The sequence below is a fragment of the Choloepus didactylus genome, chromosome 6 (genome assembly GCF_015220235.1).
Source record: "Choloepus didactylus isolate mChoDid1 chromosome 6, mChoDid1.pri, whole genome shotgun sequence".
In the NCBI taxonomy this organism is placed as follows: domain Eukaryota; kingdom Metazoa; phylum Chordata; class Mammalia; order Pilosa; family Megalonychidae; genus Choloepus; species Choloepus didactylus.
The window spans coordinates 61,091,224-61,108,313 of record NC_051312.1 but is presented as its reverse complement, the minus strand read 5'-3'; the positions used below and the strand labels follow the sequence as shown (position 1 = coordinate 61,108,313).

At 43.8% G+C, this 17,090-nt stretch overlaps 1 protein-coding gene across 10 annotated transcripts in view; it reads left to right on the top strand.

Annotated features, from left to right (window-relative positions):
* NAV2 (neuron navigator 2) overlaps positions 1–17,090 on the top strand; it is a 747,149-nt gene that overhangs the window by 582,504 nt on the left and 147,555 nt on the right. For all 10 annotated transcript variants that reach the window (XM_037839250.1, XM_037839257.1, XM_037839249.1 and 7 more), the window contains exons 9-10: positions 3,242–3,350; positions 5,023–5,412. In XM_037839250.1, coding sequence (XP_037695178.1) covers positions 3,242–3,350; positions 5,023–5,412 — 499 coding nt within the window. The remainder of the gene's footprint in view (positions 1–3,241; positions 3,351–5,022; positions 5,413–17,090) is intronic.

Genomic DNA, 17,090 nt, shown 5'->3' with positions numbered 1-17,090 from the left:
AGTTCTTTATTCTTACATTTCTACTCACAGAATATAATTCAGCTTCCTGAAGCCCACAGGCCATTTCCATATTTTTCCATGTAGCAGCATGTCCTTTAAGCTTCCCTTTTCCAAGTAAAAGTCCCATGTTCCTTCAATGATCCTTTTGTCACACCTTGCCACCTTCTAAACTCAGTCAGATTTGGCCAAGAGGAGACCTTTCAGATTGTGCTGCTCTCTGAATTGTGGCCAGTGGCTTGAGGGACAGCTGTACTTGGCAAATTCAAGAGAGCTGCAGGTAGATAGGGACAGCTTGCTCAATTTTAAAGATATATACAAGCTGAAAGGGCCCTGCCATTTTCACGGGAGCACTGTTGTGTTTTTATCATGCTAAGGCCACAGGTTGCTGGGAGTATCATAAGGCTCAGGCCCTCTTCTGAAGAAACAGAATTGGTATTTCAGAATGGGATCAACTAAGCAAGGCAGGTGGATTCAAGTTTCAGGTTTATACATTGCTCTTGGAATATGCTGTAGTGTGGGGGGTCTGAAGGGAAGCAGACGCTTCCCAATGGGGTCCCCCAGAGGGAAACAGGACATTCACATTTACTGAGCCCTCATTATGTGCCATCTCATCTGACCCTCACACTAACCCTTTGAGGGAGGGGTTTGTATCCCCATTTTGCAGATGAGATTGGAAGAGGTCCAAGTTCAAGGAGCTAATAAGTAGCAATGTCAGAATTCAAACCTTTATCTGTCAGAATGCAAAGTCTGTATGTTTTTCTTCAGCCCTACGCTAACCAAACATCTGTTGATCAATCAATATAACTATTTCTTAGTCTTCCATAGAGTCGAGAGGGAGCTACCAAAAGTAGAGGTGAGACACCATCCCCATTGCAAAGATCTTTGAATTTCCAAAGGACAGTTAGGACAGGCCAATATGTCATTAATAGAGAAATGGGTAAATAAATACAGTTATTATACATTTTTACATGTGATTAAGTTAATTTATAAAATTAATTTGAAAACCTGTGCCTAGACGTAACGTCATAATAAAATGTTCACTACAGGGCCTAGAGCTGTCCAAAGAATCAGTCCCTTTGGCAGCCTAACATAATTAGACTATATAATCAAACTGGCAATAAAAGGTATTTAATTGTGACCCAAGAGACAAATGCAATGACATTCCCCCAAGGCCTTTAGAAGAAGGTAAAAGAGACACACATCACAGCTTTTGTTTAAAAACACATAAGTGTTTCAAAGAATTGTGTGGGAAATGCAAACTTGTCCATTTTCAGATAAGAGAAAAATGTCTTCCAAATTTCTGTTGTTTAAAAAGGGGGAAGAAATTGAAAACACTTGCCTTTTCAAGGATAGAGTGTTTGCTATAGCAAATTCCCTCCATAAAATCACATTATTTTATACCTACCATTTAATCTTTCCCCCAGCCTCCAGGCACAGCCATGCCAAGAATCAACCTAGGGAAGCCGTTGACTATCTCAGAAGGAAAGTTAATTCTATGATATTTCTTAGCAGCCTTTCACCATGTTAATGACAATTGCTGGAAATTTTGCCTAGTGTCTAATGCAAATTCCACTTGCTCTTGCCCAAATATATTCTATGTTCTAGATGGAGATGTCTTAAACAGTGTTGCTCAAAACTTAAAATAGTCATAGGCTTTTTTTTTTTTTTTTAATGTAATTGTGGTAATATACATAGCGTAAGATTTGCCATTTTAGCCATTTTGAAGTGTACACTTCGCTGGCATTAATTACTTTTACAGTGCTGTGCTACCATCACCCCCTTCTATAACTGAAACTTTTTTACCACCCAAAACAGAAACTCTTTGCCCATTAAGCAATAACTCCCCATTTCCCCTCCTCCAAGCCCCTGGTAACCTCTAAATCTACTTTTGGTCTCTACGAATTTGCTTATTCTAGATATTTCATAAAAGTTGAATCATGTAATATTTGTCCTTTTCTATGGCTTATTTCAGTTAGTACAAGGTTTTTGAGGTTCATCCATGTTGTAGCATGTCTTGGAACTCCTTTCCTTTTTACAGCCAAATAGTATTCCATTGTATGGGTATACCACATTTTGTTTATCCATTCTTCTGTATATGGACACTTGAGTTCTTTCTACCTTTTGGTTATTGTGAAAATGCTGCTATGAACATTGGTGTACATGTATCGGTTTAAGTTTCTGCTTTCATTTCTTTGGGGTATATACTTAAGAATAGGATTGCCAGGTCATAATAGTAATTCTAGTAAAGTCATAGGCTTTCAAAGACCTTTGATTATAGTTCCTTATCTTCTCAGCCCTCCTTGAAATTAATCTGAGGGAAAATATATGGTTCTTTTAATTATTTCTGTAGTTAATCCCCTTCTCCTCTTCCACTTGTTAGCCCGAATGACAGAATAGCTGGAGAACCCAGCTTGCATGTAGTACATTTCTCCTAGTATATTAGCTCCTAGTATATAGGACAGAGAATGTAAGGCCGTCCCCACCCAAAGAGAAGCCCTACTGCTTCTTGGCGGCTCTCCGCTCTACAAAACCATTTATTGAATGCTTGTAGCAGGCACTGTGCAAAGGGCTTTCGACACCTTATCGATTTAGTTTCTACAGCTGTCCTCTGAGGTGTAGGTCCTGTTTCTATCCTCGTCTTAGGACTGGAAACTGTGGGATGGGAAGGATCAGCAACTTCCCACAATCACACAGCCAGTAGGTAGAGACACCAAAATTTAAGTCTAACAGGGTTGAAGATGAAGGCAAACCCTTCTCTGTAGAAAGACTAATGATTAATAAGTGCAGCTCGGTTAGCCACTACAAGTTCCTTTCGTAAAGTAGAGCAACTAGGCAGCAGTGTTATCCCCAATAGGTGATAGAACAGAATGCCTCATATACGTCTAGCATGGATAGAAAATGATTACTGCAAAGTAGCCAGGGCTAACCAGTGTGCTTCTTTCTTGGGGGACAGTGTGAAAATGTGGTCACATTCGGGACTAGGTGCTTTGCCTCCACCATAAGTTAGACTTCAGCTACTTCAGGAGGGCCCTGGAGGGAGAAGAAAGACTTCTCTCCTCAGATTTAACACCTTCCTTTGGCATCCACCCAGCCAGTCACTCATTCTCAGGTACTTAAGAAGCACCTGTGAGGAGCCAGACACTGAACATGGAGATGGTTCGAGTCATGGACGCAGTTGCCACTCTCTTGAAGTTCACAGTCTCTCAGAGAATCCAAATAGTCCTAACCTTCATCTTTCTAGGGGAAGATCCCGAGGCTCGGCGACTGCGGACAGTGAAGAACATCGCTGATCTGCGGCAGAATTTGGAGGAAACTATGTCCAGTTTACGGGGAACTCAGGTTACACACAGGTATCCACAGCATGAATTACTTTACTGAACTAGCTGATAACTTGATTTTCACACTGCTTCTCCTGTGTTTGCTCATGTCACTCACAGAGTGGTTTGATTAAAAATGGAAGAAGTAACCTGGATCCTGATACATGTCAGAATTCACAAAAAGTAACATACACCATAAGGAAAAGAACTACAGGGAACAAAAATTAGTACTGATGGATTCTTCTTCAAAGCAGAAGTTTGCTAAAATCCATTCAGTGGAGGATATTGTACACCAGCACCATTTAAATTTCGCTTTTCTTGCATTTTCCTAAATGATGCTGGGCTGTCGAAACAAGCAGGTGAACTATATTTGACCTGTGTGATAAAGTGAATAACTGAAATTCCTGTCCAGTCTTCTGATACACAACACTCTGTAATATTGTTAGTCATGCACGTGTATGGAACACGTAAGGAAATATTTACAAAAACTGATGTTAATGTTTAAAATATGATTGGGTTGGATGAAAACTTGGATTGCATTGGAAAAATTGATCAGGTTGTTTTCGTTGCTGAGCAAGACGTTGGAAAAGATGCAACCCTGGGACACCTTCATGATTTGAGCTGAATGAAGTTTTACAGTGTGTGTTTGGTTTTGATAATCAAGGAAAAGTCCTGGTCATCCCCACTTGAACTCCCAGGGAGTCTCCTTTGTTTCTCAAATGTCAGTTTCTGTGAAAAACAAATAGGGGCAGTGGTTTCCCCAATATCACTGTGGGCTTTGTCTTTAGATAGAACTGGGGCCTAAAACTGAGAGGTCCCTGATATGAAGCAAGTAAGACAGCTTCCAGGATCAGAGAGAAAAAAGAAACAGCTTCAGACACCAAATTGGCTCTTCCAAAGAAGAGTAAGTGTGGAGGTTTATGGTGCCTTGGAATTGCCACTACTAAGCCTTTCAATATGTGAATACATGAAGCCACATGCTGGAACCTGTGGCTCTGTAATCAGGTAGGAAACATCCCTCTTTCCACCATAATCACTGAAACAGACTTAATATTGCTTATGCAATTGATGGATTTCTTATGGATCTTAAACCCAGGCTTTCATCACTTCATTCAGGCTCCCCCAACCCCACCCCAAAGTTTAGTGGTCAGTTTGGACAAAATGTGGGAGATGTAAAAGTCTGGGGGGAAATGAACCTTAGAGAGTTAGGAACTATCAGGGTCCTTCTCACCTGCTCAGTTGGGAGGGAGTGGAGGATATGAGACATGGTATTAGGAACTCCAGGGTAGACTGGTGTGTTCTGCACTTCGAAAAGAAGAGCTGTGATGCAGCCTCCTAGAACAAAGGGGCAGGCAGGAACCTTTATGCTGCATCTTTATGGGTTCAGCATTTTCTGTTTCCTTTCCTGGATTGGAAAACGGAAGTTAAGGTTATTGAATTAAAGTAATTGGTAGTGGGCATGTCATACCAGGTTTTAGGGGAGAAAGTCTTTATTGGGCTTTTAAGAATGTTATGTAAATGTGCAGCTTCCCTTTTTTGTTTTTAACAGAAGAAATGCACTGGGTGGAACATTAGTAATTGTTGTTTATTGTATTTTGTATATATGTGAAATATTTCATAATTTTTTAAAACATTAAAGAATATGTAAACTGCAAAGGATACTAGACACATTAGGCTCTAACCCTTGCCGGTTTTATTTTTTTAGCACATTGGAAACCACATTTGACACCAATGTCACCACGGAGATAAGTGGGCGCAGCATCCTCAGTTTGGCGGGAAGACCCACTCCTCTATCTTGGAGACTTGGCCAGTCCAGCCCTCGACTCCAAGCAGGGGATGCTCCCTCTATGGGCAACGGGTACCCGCCTCGAGCCAATGCCAGCCGCTTCATCAACACTGAGGCAGGCCGCTATGTGTACTCTGCCCCGCTGAGAAGGCAGCTGGCATCCAGGGGCAGCAGCGTCTGCCACGTGGATGTCTCGGACAAGGCGGGAGATGAGATGGACCTGGAAGGTATCAGCATGGACGCCCCCGGCTACATGAGCGACGGGGACGTTCTGAGCAAGAACATTCGGGCTGATGACATTACAAGCGGGTGAGTACCTGGACCTTCTCTTTCCACATAGTGGGAGAAGGCTTGGCACCCAGTTTCTCTTTTGTAGGACTTTCTTTAAGTTCTCCAGAGGAGATGAAAGAACCTGCTTCATTTTCTGCTATCCATGTCAAAGGCTGCTGGGGAACACAGCTATGCTCTGAGTCAGAAGACCTGGGCAGCCGTTCAGGCTTGGCCAGTTACTTGCTGGGCGGCTCCACCAGCAGGCAGAGTGACACTTGAAAACAAACTGCGTTGCGTCAGTCCCCTGAACCAAACCTTGCACTTAGGATGGAATCCAGACTCCTTAGCCTGGTCTTCCGGGTCTACACGATCTGGCTCTTGCCTGCCTCTTAGATCTCGTTGTTCTCCTCCCCCTTGCTTTCTCTGCTCTGCTACAGCCATCCTTTCTCTTCCTCAATCTCGTCAAACTCTTGCCTGCCTGAAGGCCTTCACGCTCTCTGTTCCTTGGCCTGGATGCTGTTCCCCCAGATCTGTGCATGGCTGGGTCCCTCCTGCTGCTCGGTTATCACCTCTTCAGGGAGGCCCTCCTTAACCACTCACCCTGAAGCAGTTTGAGTGTCCCGCCCTACCCATTCATCTCCATCACATCACCTGATCTCATTCTCTGAAAGCTTGTCCCTATGTGAAGTTATCCTGATTATTTGTTTATAGTTTCTTGTCTCCTGCCCTCTTCTACCTGCTACAAGTAAGGCCATGAGGCCAGGGGCATTGTCTTATTCTCCACTGAACCCCAGTGCCTGCATGGGTGCTTTGCACAGGATAGGAGCATTTGAATCTCCAAATTTAAGAGTGTGGGAGTGAATGAATAAAGGAACAAACTCAACCTCCTTGTCTCTCAGTTTGCTCGTATATGAAATTAAGAGAATGGATGTGGTAACGTCTAAGGAACCTGTTAGATGGGCATGCCATGATTTCCTGAACATGAGATCTGGCTTCTTGTTTTTACCTCCACTTCCAGGTCACAGTGTGAATATGGGGGTGTCTATTTCCTTCTGTTAATGTGACTTTCCCAGATGGTCTCCAAGAGCTTTTCCATCTCTGACATTCTAGTGATCAAAATTACAGAATATATAATAGGAAATAATCATCATGCCACACAGTTCCATGAAAATAGCGATCAAGAATGCCAGGAGTTCAATATCTTCATATATGTAATATTGCAATAATTTTAATAATAGGTAACACTCTGTGTGCCAAGCACTGTGCTAGGTGCTTTGCGTGTATTATCTTGTTTGATCCCCACAACAATCTTCTTAGTTAGACGATATTATAATTTCCATTGTATGGATGAGGAAACTGAGGCCCAGGAAGGTTCCATAACTTTCCTGAGGTCCCACAGCTGTGTAGGGGCAGAGCCCATGGTCTTTAACCACTGCACTGCACCGCCTTGCCCAACATTTTTTGCTGCCTTGAAATAGCACAACTGCTAGAATGCTTATTTCAAAATTAATTCATTTTCACTTATTTTTGCCCATCTAGCTAAAAATTTTCTTTTATTTACTTAAAGGTTTGTATGGAGGTGCTTTGGCTTTCTGCTTGTCAGTTTTAGAACCATCATGGGTAGTAAAATCTTTGAAGACCAAGAGCAACCAAATATTTACAGTGTGACAAATTCCTGCCATCCAGAATGAATCAGGAAGTTAACAGACTGTTAAACAATCTTCTTAGCTTTAATTATCTCATATTTCTAGTTTTCCATAAACATGAAAAACAATAAATGTACCTATTACTTAAAGTTAAATTGCACGTAATTTAATCTTTTAGTAATTATTTAAGTGACTTTGGATATCCAGCATGGCTTCAAGTAATACGTATCAATTCCCATTGTAATATACTATCAGGAAATCCTGTATCCTGTCACAAAGAGTTTATTTTATTGTCACATCAGTCTTTTAAACATAAGATCAACAATCTTCTTTTGATGTAGTGTTGACAGTCTCCACAAGGTGGAGACATTGAAACACCCTAAACTGCAGTTTAATGATGCTAGTGAGAAATTCCTGGTTTATTTAGCCCCCCCAAACCAGAGCTGTTACCCATGCTAAAAACGCAAGTGTTTGCATTTCACTTCCTGCTTTATGAAGCCTAGATTTTTAGCACGTGAAATAGCACTTAGAGCAAATGCAGATTAAAGTGCGGAAACATAATCAAACCCTCCAGTTATGGAAATAAGAAAAGTCCAGTTTAGTATTTTTTTCCCAATCTCTTTTAATGCAGAAATTTATCCTCGAAGTGAGGAGAGGAGGCCCAGATGGCATTCGGTGTTCTTTCTAGTTGTGACATTCCGGAATGCTGGCTTACCGTGGCCCCACCCCATAGAAATGCATGTGAGTTTCTGCTTTGAGGCCAAGTTATCAGTTTGTTTTTCTAAATATTGAGGTCTAGGCAAGTCACCCAATGTCCTTTCTACTCATTTCTTTTTCTACGGATAAAAATGACAAGGTAGTAGATATCTAAGGACTGGCCATTTGTTCTGTGTTTCAGAATCTGCTATGTAAGTCATTGTTGAGGCAGTTGTTGGTAGTGGAAAGAAAACAGGCTGAGAGATCAGACAGAACCGGGCTTAAACCCTGCTCTGCCACATGCTAGCTTTGTGATATGAGGTATGTCATTTAACTTCCCTGAACCTTTAAGCTCTACAGTTAGCATGGTTTTTAAATTTTTGCTATTGAATCTCTCTTTGAGGTTGTATCTGATTAATGACAAATATCTGATAAAGACATAAAATTTCAACCAGGGTCTAGATATCTCAAGTATCCAGGCACTTGGAAACAATGAAATGATTAAAGTTTTCATCCAGATGTTTGTTTGGTTTAGCAGAAACATAGCCTTGATGTATGAGTAATACATAAATCAGTACAGAGGCTCTTTGAGGAAAAACGTGCAAAAGTTTACAGCTAGTTTATTTAGAAAACCTGATATGGGAATAAATCCTAGTTTCTCAAAACCATATGACCTTTATTTTTAAAGTGACATGGTAACTTGGCGTGGTGTAACAGCTTTTTTTTTTTTGATGCCTCTTGCTCATTTTCTTCACTGGATACGTGTGCATGTATCTGTGTGCATCTTTCAATTCTCCCTAAAGTGGGGCTGAAATAAGTTTATGACCATGGAGTTCAGCTAAGAACATAATGGCAAATGTCTTTTGTCTTTTATGTGCGTGTATATTAATCAAGACCTTATACTGAGCTTTGTCTGCATCTGCCAGGCAACACTTTAAGCACTTTACCAGTTGTCACCTGATCTCACCACTTCCTTTTATTAGATTGATGCATTGGGCATTGGCTATAGTGGAAAAAGAAATTAAAATGACAGACGATGATGTCTTGTACTAAGTTTTGATCTGTGAAGCCAATCCATCTACTCATATGATGAGTGCCATATGGTACAGAATAAAATTAAAGGAACAGACTTAGCATCCATATGTTTGGAAGATTTTTTTTTTCCTTTTCAAAAGAGGCAGTGAGTTATATAATCTTCCAAAGTATAAATATACGTCCCTTAAAAGAATGACCATTTAGGTTTAACATCAGAAATTCCCCCTCCAAGAACCTTTGATGGTTTTCCATTGCCTGTGGAAATCTCCATCTCTTAGCTTAGCATCCTTAACTGACTATGGAAGGCTCTTTATGATCATTCTCTTCTGCCTCCCCCACCTTGACCCTTGCCATCTCTCCCCTCAGAGACCCACACTTCTCACTGCTCTCTGCGCCTTTGCACTTCTCAAAGGCCATTTCCAGGCCTTTGTAAAGCTCTGTGCCTCAAGACGTGCTGCTTGCTTCCTTCTGCCTGGAACTCCTTTCCCTGAGCCCATCTCACTGATCCTCAACTAATCCCTCCTCTGTGATGGCCTCCTGGACTCCCCCAGTCAGAGTCAGTTCTGTCTTGTGTGCTCCCGGTACCCTCAGTTCATATCTAACTTCACTTACACTCTTTCATTGTGTATATGAAGTGCCTCAGATGGTGTTGAAGAAAGAATATGGTCTTAAGAAGCAAGAAGACCTGAGTTTTAATTCTGGCTCTGCCAAATGAACTGGAGCAGATTCTTAACTTTTGAAGATTGGAGATAGAACTTGGAAAGTACTTGGCATAGAGTCTAGGATGTTCAAGAAATGTCATGCACGTGTGTGTGTGTCTTTTACTACACTCAGAGCTCTTGCATGGCACATAGTAAGTATTTGATAAATATTTTGTGAATGAATAGTCTATTCTCTTTGTCTAATCTTGCGAGACCTTCGGCTTATATAATGTGCCACCACCATCTGTGAAACACAATGATTTATTTACAGGACACTTGGAGAAAACCAATCTAGCCTGTGGTGTTTTGTTTTGTTTTGTTTGTTTTGTTGTTCATTTGTTTTTGATGCAATGCATAGTTCCGTCTAGTGGTCAGGATAGGATTTCGGTGACTTCTGGCTCTAAGCATCATCCTATTGGTCTAAGAGCTTGGACTGGTGGTATTCAGGGTTAAGGAAGCAGAGATTGTAGCAGTTGGCTTGTCTTTCTCTGTGACCTGACCAATAGTCAAGTGTGGGAGAGAAAGCAGGGTAGTGAGCAAGCTGGTCTTCAGTACGGGCCTTTGGATGGCTAACTTCTTCAATAGGTGATAGGAATTATTACTCCATCAATAGATGCGATATGTGCTTTGCGCCTGCTGGGAGACTCCGCCCCAAGCTCTCTCGGAAGTTGAGGAATCCATCCTTGCTTATAGCTCCATAGATAACGTCAGGGTGTTTCGTGCTTCCATGTTGTTTGCATGTGCAGCACCTTGTGCTTAGTTTGCCTTTCCCATCGTTGCCTGCCAGGTCACCTCTTCTCTGCAGCCCTCCACTGATACTGCATGCTACTCGACACCCACTTCATAATATCACTGATTACAGTATATCAGAATTATTATTTTGATTCCCAGTCATCTCTGGGCTTCTGTTGTCTTACTCTTCTTTGTGTCAAAGCTCTTCACATGATGCCCAGGGCAGAGGAGATTGTGGATGTATAGGAGGAGGAGACCACAACTTTCTTGCCTTTAAGAATCTTACAGTCCACATTGTGGGGAAAAACTTATTCATTTGAAATGTCTATGTGGTGCAGACGTAACAAAATGATATAAACATTTCAGTTAGAGTCCGGGAGACCCCTTGAGGGAAGTCTTTGTGGCAGGGTTGGAACCTGCCCTAGACTTGAGGCCCAGGGCCCAGATTCCATTACATGCTCGGCTGCACACAAACAAAAAGTAGATAAATCACAGCTGATATTTCCAATGAGTCTCACTTTGCCTTTTAAGAGGGTATTTTGCTTTTTTTCTTTAATTGATCTATAGTTGCGGGAGGCTACCAAGCCATGTCATAGATTCTTGTTCATGTTTTGGTGACCAGTACCTTTGTTCATTGGGCATCAGTCATCACTGGATGTAGAGGAAAGAACACACTGCTTTGGAGTCAGATAGGTCCGAATTTAACTCTGCTCTTCATCACTAACCTAGTTACGTGAACTTGGGCATGCTTCTCAACCTCTCTGATCTTTAACTTCCTTATCTTATGTAGTGAGGGTCCCAGTTTTATCCCACCCTACAACTCAGATGAGATGTGCCAGGAAAATGTAGCCTGTCTTTTGTCTACTAACAACTCTGACATTTCTTCTAAGTCTTCCCCTGCTGGTTAAGTTGAATGAAAAAAAAAATCACCTTTTAGCCCTATTTGTTTCAAACTTTAGTCTGATCTGGGTAATAGTGTCCAGGTTTTCTAGATCACTAATTCTTAGCCAGGAGCAGTTTTGCCCCACTCCCCATTCCCAGGGGACTTTGGGCAATGTCTGGAAACATGTTTGGGTGGTGTGGGGTGTAGAGTCCAGGGATGTTGGTAATTATTCTACAATGCACAGAAAGAATTATTCGACCCAGTATGTCAGCAGTGTTCTTCCAGTTTCCTAGAGCTGCTGTTACGCAAAATACCAGAAATGGATTGACTTTTATAAAGGGGATTTATTAGGTTACAAATTCACAGTTCTAAGGCCATGAAAGTGTCCATACTAAGGCATCAACATGAGGACACCTTCACTGAAGAAATGCCAATGGCGTCCGGAACACCTCTGTCAGCTGGGAAGGCGTGTGGCTGGCGTCTGCTGGCTTTCTCAAAAATGTCTCGGGGCCTCTGTCTTTGCTTCTCTTAGCTCCTGTGCGTCCTTGCTTCTTTCTCCCAGGGTGGTTCTCTCTAAGGGTCTGGGGTTCCTCTCTTAGCTTCTCCAGGGCAAACTCTGGGCTTCATCTCTTAGCTTAGCATCACCAAACATCTTTCTGTCTGCATCTCCAAGCATCTCCAAGCGTCAGCATCAGTGTCAGCTCTTGTGCTCTCTTAAGTCCTCCAGTGAACTAATCAAGACCTACCCTGAATGGGCAGGGCCACATCTCCATCGAAATAATCTAATCAAAAGGTCTTGCCCACAGTTGGGTGAGTCACATCTCCATGGAAACACACATTCAAAAGGTTCCAACCTAATCAAAAGACTCGTTAGTCTGTCCCCACAAGATTGCATCAAAGAACAATGCTTTTCTGGGGCACACAATATGTCCAAACTGGCACAAGTGTGGAAGTTGGGAAACCCTGCTAGATAGAAAGCTCCAGTCCCTCAGATTTCTCAGTCTTGCATTCCCTCCCACCTCTACAAGGTGATGCTGGTAAAACCTCATGGGAGAGAGGGGACTCGAGGTCTTTGGCTACTGTGTCCTCTGATCTCTAGGGCAATGTCCCTTCTTTGCACGGTTGCTGCCCACCCCACTGGCATTAGTGGCTAAAGTCTGTAGCTAGGGTAATTTGAACTCGGTTCCATGTCTGTCCATCTCTGTCTGTGTGGTGAGAGCCTGGGGCTGCTCCCGGACTTCTTGGGAAGTTCCTGCTGGCTATATGGGCTCCTCTGTCATCTGACTGGTTCTCCCATCTGTCCTGGCCCACAGTCCTCTATGCAGAGCCACCTCCCCCCAGCACCCCGATGCCCTCTTGCAGTCTCTCCAGCCAGGCTTTCAGTGTTGTGAGGGTCCCCTCTGGACCACGTGGGAAACTAGAGGGCTCAGGAAAAGTAAGCTTGGGAACCCTTTCCCCCTGATGATAGATAGCTTGCTCCCAAGTTCACATCACTGTGGCTGCACCCAAATCCCAAATAAGGTAGCAGAGACAAGAGCCCTACTCTAATGCCAGTATTACCCGCACTTACCTAATGCCTGTTTTCCTCTCTGAAAACTCAGAACACAGGTCTCCCTGCCTCCGTCTCCCTGGCTCCTGTTTTCTTTTCCTTCCCGTCATTCCCCAGGGAGGGAAGGAGGTGGGCCTTTCTTTTAATCGTCTTTCACTGTATGTCCTTTCCACCCTAAAGCAGCAAGTCTCAGGGTTGTAGGCAGAAAGGGTCTCTTCACTAGACTGCAGGAAAATGCTGTGACCTGCCCGAGCCTCTGATGTAAACAGAAACTAAAGAAAATTAAGAAATTCTCTTAAGACGAAAGCAGAGTTGTTTGAGTTTTTTGTTGTTGTGTTTTTTTTTTTTTTGAGGTTATTGGTATGCTGAAAAATCCTATTTTTGAGTGACAAAAGCTAAATATTCTTTTTGTTTGATTCCTTCTGTTACAATCCTAATCTGCACAGGCAGATGGGTGCCTTAGGTGTATATAGTTGTGAACTGGGGCAAAATAGAAAAGAGTCCTCCACTAAATGGGAAAATGAAGGTGATGCTGATGCTCATCCCTCTGCTGGAGTGTGATAGCATTAAAAGAGATGCGAGAAATGAAAATACTACTCCAATATGGAAATAGTGAGAAGTGGTCAAGCCATGAAACTTGCCCAATCTGCCTGGGCTTCTTCCTGGGGAACAGCCAAAGATTTAGGTGACAGAATATTGTCCCAAGGGTCCCCCATTTAGTGCCTTCCCCTTTACTTCCTGATGGGGATGCTTCTTATTTTTGTGACTTCGGCTATGATGTTTAAAAGGCAAACTGCTTGAGAATATTTATCTATTTCAAACAAGGCACCCATACAAAATATTGCTTAGACTGTTTCTGTGCACAAAACTCATACCTTTTGTGAGCTCGGGAAGGTTAAGGTCAAGGCTGTCTCGAATGTTCCTGTTTCTTCATTGGCTGGCACAGGTCCTGTCCCATAGTAAGTAGTCAATAAAAGTGTGTTAAATGGACATTACAACTGACCTTCAACTCGGCAGGACCGATCATATCCCTCTAAATGAATATGTGCCTAAGATTGAAGTCCCCTTGGGCTTGAGGCCCCAGCCACGTGGTCTTCCCTTTTCTGGCCGTGCCTCATACTCTCTGATGATCTTTGGACTAGCTCCTTCTCAGTGAGCTTGACACTGACACGACAGGAAAAAGAGACAGCTCAGAGTACTGTGGGCCCTTTGCCAGGTGGCAGGGTGGAAGATGGAGGTGCTCCTTGTTCCCCTCTTCCTTCCTCCAACAGCACCTTTATGGGACATGTGTGAGGTGTTTCTCACCAAGGCAACAGCAAACACAGGGCAACACCGAGACTCAAAAAGGGTGCATTGATAGCTTGAAAGGCTCTTTCTTATCTGATGACTGTTTCCCACAGTCTTTCCAGGGCCAAACCTGGGGCAACCTCTGGACAAGCTGTTGTTCCTGGCAAACTGGTAGGAGAGGAAGCAAAATACTCCTTCCATCAAAATGCATCCTGAGGCCAAGATAAATCATTTTAGCCAAGGCTGTTCTGAAAGGCGAGGCAGTGGGTCCTGGCAAATTCCAGTGGGGCGTGGCAGGGAGCTCTGGATTTGAAAAAGAACGGCTCTTGTTTCTCAGGGCTGGTCTGGCTAAAATTGTCCTTGGCTTTTGGAGATCTTGGAAGGCTCGGAAAGCTCAGGTCACCAGCCAGCCAACGAGAGGGTCTCGGCGGGATTAGGAAGATTGAATCTTCATGGAAACGTGGAGACTCAGCTCTGTATACAGACAGATCTGGGGGGTCTTGGACAAATCACCTGTCCCTAACACACACACACTTACCAAGATGGAGGTAAGGCCCAGAGTAGCCCAACAGGTTAGTGACAGGGCTGGGCCAGGTCCCAGCCTAGGAGTCTTTTCGTCTGCACTGCCTCCTTCAGCATTTTCTTGCTGACAGTTCTTAATGGTGTATGATTTCACAGAAACCATAAATACTTCTCCCATCTGGTATTTTCCTTGGTGTTAAATATCCCAGCCAAGTACAGTGACCCCTGTTTTCATAAGGAGCTGCCCAGGTAAGCCAGCACAGAGACGGGGAGGATTAATGTCCCCAGGTGTTGCAGAAAACGTAACAGCTTTCCTGCGTGGCTGTGATTTCACCTGGCTCAGGTTTTTGGCTGATCAATGGCTCTGACTACAAATATCAGTTGTCCCTGATGGCTGGGGAGGCATCGGTTGTACACTTCTTCTATCTGTGGTGGATCCACTTGATTTACTGAGTGTGGGAAATCTATCAACCCTTATTAGCAGCTGGCTGAGCAGTTTTATCAGAGGAGAGAGAAAAATTGAGCTAATGACATGCTGAAGGAGGAGAAACTCGTCAGCATTCCCCAGCCTACTGCTGCCACTGTTGGTGACGACAGATTTACCAGGCAGAGACCAGGATTAAAAAAAGATTTACTGGAGAACAGCCTCACGGGGAAATGAAGTGGGGGACAACCACCATTCGTGTCTAATAGCAAATGTTGGGCCTGTAATTTATGGGGAGGGAAGAAAAAAGGGGGCATCTTGTTTTCTCAGAAAACGGGCTTACAGCTCTGACTTCTTAGGAATTTCCCAGCTTGCTTTGAGGTTCAGGCCCTTATCCCCGAGCATCCTGTGTAGAAGGAAAAAGGGAGAAGAACCAAAGTGGGTGCTTTGTGAGAAGGAAATCACCCTCAGGCCTGTCTCGATTCGTTCCTGAAGGAAACGCTCATTGCCTACCTTCCCACCCTTAGTGACAGCCTCCTGGTCCGAATTGCAGGCTCTCCTCGGTCAGAAACTGTAAACCCTTTATTTGGCCTGCTTTCTGGGGACGCTCCAGCAGTGAAGTTCCATTTAACAAGTCTTTATTGAGTTTGTTGTATGCTAGAGGCTCTGCTAAAGACACTGAGGCCAAGAGTGAGCAAGACACGGTTACGAAGATTCTAAAATCATGGGGACGGGGGTGGAACAGCAAACTATGTAGGTCAGTGTAAGAATGGTAAGCCCAGGAGACCAGCGAGGAACAATGGATTCTGTTGGAACAAGTAATGGGAAATACGAAGAGCCTGTAAGGTAGTCATCAGGGGAGGAGTATGGGTTGTGCAGCTTGGATTCCTGTGTGTCCTTGGTCAAGCTGTTGAACCTCATTGTGCCCATCTCATACGGTCGTTGTGATGCTTTCATGAGATAATACATGCCAGCTCCATGCCTGGTGTGTATACACTAAGCTCTCGGCAGATGTTTACTACCATTACGCCCACCACCATCCCCACCATCAGCTGCAGCATCCTCAGGGTACGTGAAGTATACCCTGAAGTATAAACAAGCTGCCAGACATGCCAAGGGGAAGAGCAAAGGCATGGAGACGTGTGGCCATTGGGGTGTGTTTTTACGAGAATGGCCTTTGGCAAGTTGGGCAGAATATAAATGTGAGGAACAGCGAGGGGAAGGGAGCTGGAAGGGAGATAAGAGGCAGGAGTGTGTGTTCCCCACCTCCAAGACGTTTGGGCTTGATCGCAAAGCCAGTGGCACAGCATTGAAGACCCATAACTGGAACAGGAATGCCTGGTTGGAGAGTCAAGAGGGTATGAGGGTGGGGCTCATGTCAGAAACCATTACAGAGTCCAGGAGAGCAGTGGTGTGGCTCTGAATTAAGGCAGAGGCCATAGAAACAGACCTGCAGAGGGTTTAAAGAGATTTTTCACGTTAAATCAGCCCAATGTGGGGGCAAGTTGGACAAGGGTTATGAAGGAGCCAGAGGAGAGAAGGATGCCTCCCAAGTTCCCAGCCTGTGCTGTAACTGGCTGTGCAATAGTTGGCGTTTGTTCTCAGTACCCTCCATCTCCTCGTCCAACTTTCCGTCTTGCCTGTCGGCACCCATCCAGTGAGCTCAAATTTTACCAGGCCTCCAGGCCACCCTCAGACCAGGGCTGGCAGAATGTTTAATCAGAGTAAGTGGTGGCCGATAGAATATGATTCTGGGGGCTCTAGGAAAACCCCAATCCCACAGGCCTCCGATCCTTGCCCTGGAGAAAGTCAAAGGTCAGTGGTGGCGGGGCTTCCCTGGGTGTAAACAGTTAATTGTAACACAAGCAGATGGTGATAAACTTTAGCGTCAATGAGCAAAATGCTATGGGGGCTCCGTGGTGGATCTGAGTCTAGAGCAGTTCCCTTGGAGCCCTTTTATGTTCCCACTTTGTTCTTCTGGGAAGCTAATGGGAATAATAATGCCTGAAGTTGCACTGAAGATCGAGTGAGATAACAGGCAAAAGTACTGGTGCAGTGCAGACCCTTCCCAGTCGTCATCACAGTAACGAGGATGTTGCTAAAATTAAATGGGATATAATGTATGTAAAATACCTAGTCCAGCACCTGCTGCAGGATAAAAGTACTTGATATATTTGAAACTTCTTCCACCATGACTCATCCCTAAACCCCAGTTGGTAAGAAGCCAGTGAGACCTGTCCTT